We start from the raw sequence: 6,521 nt of genomic DNA, 5'->3' as shown, positions 1-6,521 counted from the left end.
GTGGAAACGTGGCTCCAGGACCATCGATTTTCGGACTATGCCACTCAGGGACGTGCTATTTTGTTCCTTATTACTATATGTGCTGTGAGTTGAATGTGACGGTGTTTTACTACTTGGCCCCAGTATGAATTGAACTTCAGCTTGAAGCCCCACTTGGAGTATCACGTTAATTTTGGACACCCTGCTCCAGGAGTGATGCCATTAAGCCAGAGGGAAGCAGAAAGAAGATTTACAAGGACTTCACAAGGACTTGGGGGACTAAGTTACAGAGAGAGGTTGGTCAGGCTAGGACTTTATTTTTTGAAGTGTAGAAGAGAGAGGGGAGATCATATGAAGATGTATATCATGTATTGATAAGGTGAATGTACAATCTTTTCCCCCCAATTATGAAGAGTTAAGAATGAGAGGGCATATTTTTAAGGTGAGAGGGGAAGAGATTTAACAGGAACCTCAGGTGCAACACTTTCACTCAGAGGTCTGAGCTGTCAGTGGAAGTGGTTAAGGTAAGTACATTCCCAACATTTAAATGACACTTGGACAGGTACGTGGATATGAAAGCTTGAGAGGGATACGGCTCAAACGCAGGCAGGTGGGACTAGCTTGAACGGACATGGATGGACCAGATGGGCTGAAGGGCCTGTGTTTCTGTGCTGTGTGACTCCATAGTTGTACCGGAGCCAGCACCTCCTCTGCACTGACCCCACCCCACTATTTGTCTCTCTGTCAGTATTGAGTGCAGCGGTTATTGTAACACTGACCTGGGTTCAATTCCACTGCTGACCCTAAGGAGTTTGCCCATTCTGTCCCATCACCATGTGGGTTTCCACTGGGTGCTTTGGTTTCCTCCCATGTCCCAAAGACATATGGGTTAGTAGTTTGATTGGTCCCCTGGGTGTATTTGGGTAATACGGGCTTGTTTGTCAAAAGAAAATAAATAAAATCATCTCGCCATTATGCCAGGAGCTCAATACAAACACAGTATCTGCAAAAAACAATCAGCAAGTCTGGAAGGAGAAACAGAGTTCCAGATCAAAGACTCATTTGTCAGAACTAAGGCAGAGTTAAATTTTTTTTAATTAAATTTTTTAAATTTAAATTTAAAAAACTCAGATGAACTGATGATCTGGTATAGCGATGGTTGGGACAAGTCAACTTCCACACTACTGGGTGATGTTCTATTGATACCACCAAATAAAATGCTTTTATGTCATTTTAAAAGTGTGTTACATGGAAGAATCATTCATTTTCCAGCAAGCCCTTCAGTTCTCAGAAGACAGAGTTCCAGTTCCAGTGGATCATTGAGTTTACGAAGGTGTCAGGGTAGCGTAGCAGTTAAGCTAATGCAATACATTTCAATTCCAGCACCCTCTATATGGAGTTCATACATTCTCCCCATGACCACTTGGCTTTCATCCATGTGCTCCAGTTTCCTCTCACAGTCCAAAAACCTACAGTTAGGGTTAGGCTTATTAAATTGCTATGTGGGCACCGGAAGTGTGGACTGTTGATGAAAAATGTCATGTTTCACTATTTCATTCTGCATGTGACAAATAAAGTTACTCTTCAAATAAAAAGAGTGTAGGAAATACAAGTCCATAAGACAAGTAGCAGAGCTGGGCCATTCAGCCCATTGAGTCTGCTCTGTCATTTGATTTTGGCTGATTTATTTTCCCCTCAAAGCCATTCCCCTACCTTCTCCCTGTAAACTTGATGCCCTGATCAGCCTCCACTTTAAATATACTCAATGACTTTGCCTCCACAACCATCTGTGGCAATGAATTCCACAGATTTGCCACCCTCTGGCTGGATCACTCTTGACAGATGACCAGTTCTGGCTGGTGGCAGGAGCAACATTTGCCTGCCTCCTCACTCATGCACCTCTTGTCCATGTTGGAGTGACAATTATAAAGCCTTTCCTGAGATAAAACCCCATCTTCTGATCGTGAGCACTCTCCACTATGTGTTATGACTTTATTTCAATGCTGTGTGTACAAGCACAGTACTCTAGAGCCAGCTGGAATTAAGAAAGTCTCCAATGGCCCCTGCCATTCAGGTCATGCCCTCTTCTCTTTGGGCATTTGATGGAGCGGGGGTTCCCAACCTTTGTTATGCCATGGACATAAAGCAAGAGGTCCATGGTCAGGAACCCCTGAGATGGAGTCATAGGCCACTAAAGCATAAAAATGGGCCCTTTGGCCCACCTAATCAAGGCCAAATTGTCATTCTGCCTTTTCCCATCGATATGTAGCCCTCCATACCCCTCCCGTCCGTGTACTTATCCAAACTTCTCTTAAACATTCCAATCAAACCCACTATTTCAGGACAAATCCCTTATTAGGAATTTGCATGTCACATTCTCAGATGCAAAACAACATATTTCACTGTACATTTTAGTATTTTAATATACATGTGATAAATAAAGTTAATATTTAAAATGCTCTATCTTTAATCCCATTTGATTCTTCCCACTTTTCCAGTAATCCCTCCAGATTCCACCAGTCACTGACACACTGGGGGAAGCTCACAGCAACCTACTGACCTGTATGCCTTTGGAACGTGGGAGGAAACTGGAGCACCAAGGAGGTCATGGGGAGTGCGTGCAAGCTCTGAGCAGAAAGGCGCGAGGTGGCAGCATGACCGGCTGTGCCATCTTCAGTCCGCCTTACGTCCAATGTGGGCAAGACTCGGGTCCCTCCCACTGCACCACACTGCCATCTGACAGTGAAGGACAACTGCCTATTCCCAGGCAGGCTTGGCATAGAAAAGAGCGGAGGTAAGGAAGATTTGGTTCTCTTGAGGGCTATCCCGGAGATCATATCGAATAACAAACTGGATGGGCTTGATGGGTCGAATTGCCTACTTCTGCTACTATTATTTTTGCGTTCTTCAGTAATCCTAAAAGATTGGCATCCTGTCACAGGGAAGGGACTTCCTGCATGATTATTCACCTCAATTCCACAAATGTGATAAATTGATTTTCATCCACATCATTGCTTCATATTGAAAAGACTCGGCGGATCATACTGGGCAAGGACAGTGGCCTTGGGGCGCTGGAGACCCAGGTTTGATCCTGACCTCGGGCTCTGTCTGTCTTTTCATGTTCTCTCAGTGACCACGAGAGTTTCCTCCGTGGGTTTTCCACTTTCCTCCCAGACATAAAAACACATTCTTTCCCACTGCCGTCAGATTTCCAAACAAATCGCCCCGTCACATCCCCTTCCCGCAGTTGCTGCCGTATTTCCAACCCTTAATTCTACCTCTTCCCATGATTATTACTTTAATTTATTTTTGTATCTCATTGTTTTAATGCTGGTCACTGGTTTAATTGCTATATTTATCATTAACCCTCTCTGTCCTCCCTCCCCACTCTCACAGTGCAACACATTCTTGTCACAACTAAGGATCATTTTTAATAAAGGATATTTTTGGCAGTTAGTTTGTGGACTGTATTTTTTTCTCAATGTCACCTCATGGGTGTACGTTGTCCTTGGATTGTTCGCCCTTTATGTCTAATTGTTGTCTTTGCATGAGCTCTGGTTTTTCCCTCTGTTTTGCAGGTGTCTCACTTGGGATCATTGGGAATTGTTAAACTCTTTGTATTTATCACTTGTATTCAATCTGGGATCATTTAATTAGCAAGGTATTGTCAATGTCTGGAATTCCTACGTATTCCAGGGTTGCATGATAACCCCTCCTTGTTGGGTCATTGTGGTGCCTTGTCGGGTGAAACTGAGACTGAGTTCTTCTGTGCATCGTTAGTGATTTCTGTTTGTCAAGTTTCTGTACAGTTTGCCTGAGTTCTTGTTAATTTCTATAATAAAATTTTAGTTTAGTTTGAAATGCTTAAGTCTCTGTGATCCCTGCACTCTGAGTTTGCTTGTGACCCTCACAGTCCCCAACCAAGACAACCTACCCCTTGAGGGTCTCAGATGCTAGAGTCCCCTGAAAAGAGGGTCAGACACGTTTATCAGTTTACCAATCCAAATAATTTATATAAATACAGAATAAATAGATTGACCAGGGTGATAGGGTTATTGCAACTGGCTGAACCTGTCAAAGATCAAAGTTGAGAGGTAACAGTTCTTTGTTTGGTACAGAGGGAAAAGTTTTCTTTCGGAGGAACCGTCTTGTTTAATAATGGTGGTCCCATATTTGATACCGCTCCCTCCATTCATCCAAAGTCCAGCATGTTGGATAATTATCATACTGTAATAGGGAACAAGGTCACAGTCAGGTGATCTGGAAAGTTTGAGGGGCGGATGGGACATCCACTTGACTCCTCCTCCTATCTCTGTAACGGGGTGGACAAGTAGCGGGCTAGATGATAGTCGAGCCTTCGCAACTGGACTCTGAACCGCCCTGGCTTTGGGTCTCAATCAGTCGTTTGATCAGCGATGCCTTCTCCCTTTCCAGGACAGCGATCCGCTCGCTCTTCACGGACAGCTCCTGTTGGGATTTATTTTAACCAAAATAAACTTTATTCATATTATAAAATTATTTACAAGAATAAATCATGCAATGCCCTTTTATTCTTTCACTCATAGAAAATACATTAAGTAGTGTTCAATTACATTGTTTAAACCATTAACACTGTTGCCAGTCATGTGGCCCCCTAGGGTGGTTCCCTACTATAATAACTGAGGGACTTCCTCACCCAACCCCGTCCAGCAGCAGAAGAACCCTATAGCTTCAGTACGTCCCTCGGCACATACCCCTGCAGCCTGGATAGCACCAGTCAGCAGCATTCCTCCACAAACATTTCGATGGCAAATCAAAAAGTTTCGGGCCAACCAACGAGCATCTATCACCGAGTTGATCATCTCTCAGTAGCATTTGATGCCGGTGTTACTGTGCGTCCCTACGAACAGTGTAGATCAGAGTGTCCTCCAGCAAACAGCTGCTCGGGACAAACCGTGACACGGCCCCTTGCGTCTCTCTTCAAACCCTCTTCACAGCCCCACAGTCCGCAAAGAGGTGGGCGACCCTCCCTTCCCCACTGCAAGTGGGTGTGAGTCCTTGCATGCAGCAAGGATCTGACTAGGAGGGCCCTTCTCACCGTCAGCCAGGCAAGGTCCTGATGGCTGTTGGTGAGGTCTGATAATGAGGCATTCTGCCAGATGGTCTGGACAGTCTGCTCAGGGAACATCAAAATCAGCCGGGAAGTTGGAAGATAATAGAGTAACGTTTGAACCCACTGCCCCCCTAACACCCACGATGTCCTTCACTGTGAACAGTCAGGCCCAGCACATGTTCAAGGGGTAACAGTTAATTTTCTTCCTGGGCATATTTCAACCTTCAGGATAGAATGCAGAACAGCAAACGATAGAGCACAGGAACAGGTCCTTCAGCACACGACCTGCTAAACTAGCTAAACCAGTGAATAAACACTAAACTAATAGAAATTGGGAAATGAGAGAGTGATCATGCTGGTTGCTGTACTGAGGAAGTGAGAATTATAGAGTCCATGGAGGGGAGTCTGATATCCATGATGTGATGAGCTGTTTCAACAATTCTCCAGTGTTTTGCCGTCATGGGCAGAGCAGTTGCCTCTTCTCTCTGCTCGCTGATGCCATCAGGAAGCAGCTATCGGAGTCTTAGGACCCACACCACCAGGTTCAGGAACAGTTATTACCCCTCAGCCATCAAGCTCTTGAACCTGAGTGGATAACTTCACTGACGCCGATACTGAACTCATTCCATAAGCTAAGGACTCACTTTGCAACTCTACAACTCGTGCTCCCGATATTTGTTGCAGGTTTGTTTATTTGTTGTTGCTATTATTATATTTGGACAGTTTGCTGTCTTTTGCATATCGGTTGTTTGTCCGTCTCTGTCGTATGCATCTTTTCATTGATTATATTCTGTTTATTGACTGTGAATGCCCACAAGAAAGTGGAGCTCAGGGTTGTATATGGTAACGTACATGAACTCCGATAATAAATTTACATTGAACTTTGAAGCCTTCAGATGGGTCTCTGGTTCTTGGTCTCACCAGAGCCAATCACCTACTGTTGTGGTTGCTTTTCCTCACTGAATAGTCAGTCCTCTTTGGCCAGCCCTTCACTTGCTGCCGACACTGCCGAATCCCCTTCCCACCGCAAAGCTGATGACTGTCTGTAAATGCTTCATACCTTGCTTAGCAGATGGTTCTGGTCTTGCAGCACATTGATTGGCTGCCGGTAGAAGCCAATTGCCTTCGCAGCAGGAACAAGCCCATTAACAGGATGCTGGGTGTGTGCTGTCTGCCAAAAGGATAGGGGAGGAAAGGTTAGGTGTTAGAAGCCGGTTCTCTTGAGGACCATCCTAGGGGAGAGGGGAGAGGGGGTGTTCTCCAGCATTCACATTCATGCCATCACTGGCAAAGTCGGCACTATTGCCCTCCCCTGAATGCAAGTGCTGCACTTCAGATGGAGTTTAGAAGTGGGTGTGCTGTTGGGTTTGGAGTCACATTCAGAATGGGTAAGGACTGTGGGTTAGACTTGGCTAGATGATCCGGAAGAGTGAGAGTTAAACACTATCTA

General features: G+C 45.0%; 1 protein-coding gene across 1 annotated transcript in view; it reads right to left on the bottom strand.

The window, feature by feature from the left end:
* Positions 1-4,024: 4,024 nt before the first annotated feature.
* Positions 4,025-6,521, bottom strand: part of LOC132394604 (suppressor APC domain-containing protein 2-like) — a 37,578-nt gene continuing 35,081 nt past the window's right edge. The window contains exons 5-6 of the mRNA XM_059970942.1: positions 6,132-6,242; positions 4,025-4,446 (exon numbers count right to left, since the gene is read on the bottom strand). Of these exons, the coding sequence (XP_059826925.1) occupies positions 4,318-4,446; positions 6,132-6,242 (240 nt within the window). The 3' untranslated portion in view covers positions 4,025-4,317. The remainder of the gene's footprint in view (positions 4,447-6,131; positions 6,243-6,521) is intronic.

The sequence above is a fragment of the Hypanus sabinus genome, chromosome 5 (assembly GCF_030144855.1).
Source record: "Hypanus sabinus isolate sHypSab1 chromosome 5, sHypSab1.hap1, whole genome shotgun sequence".
Classification (NCBI taxonomy): Eukaryota; Metazoa; Chordata; class Chondrichthyes; order Myliobatiformes; family Dasyatidae; genus Hypanus; species Hypanus sabinus.
Note: the sequence above shows the minus strand (reverse complement) of the source record. Positions and strands in the feature narration are given on the sequence as shown.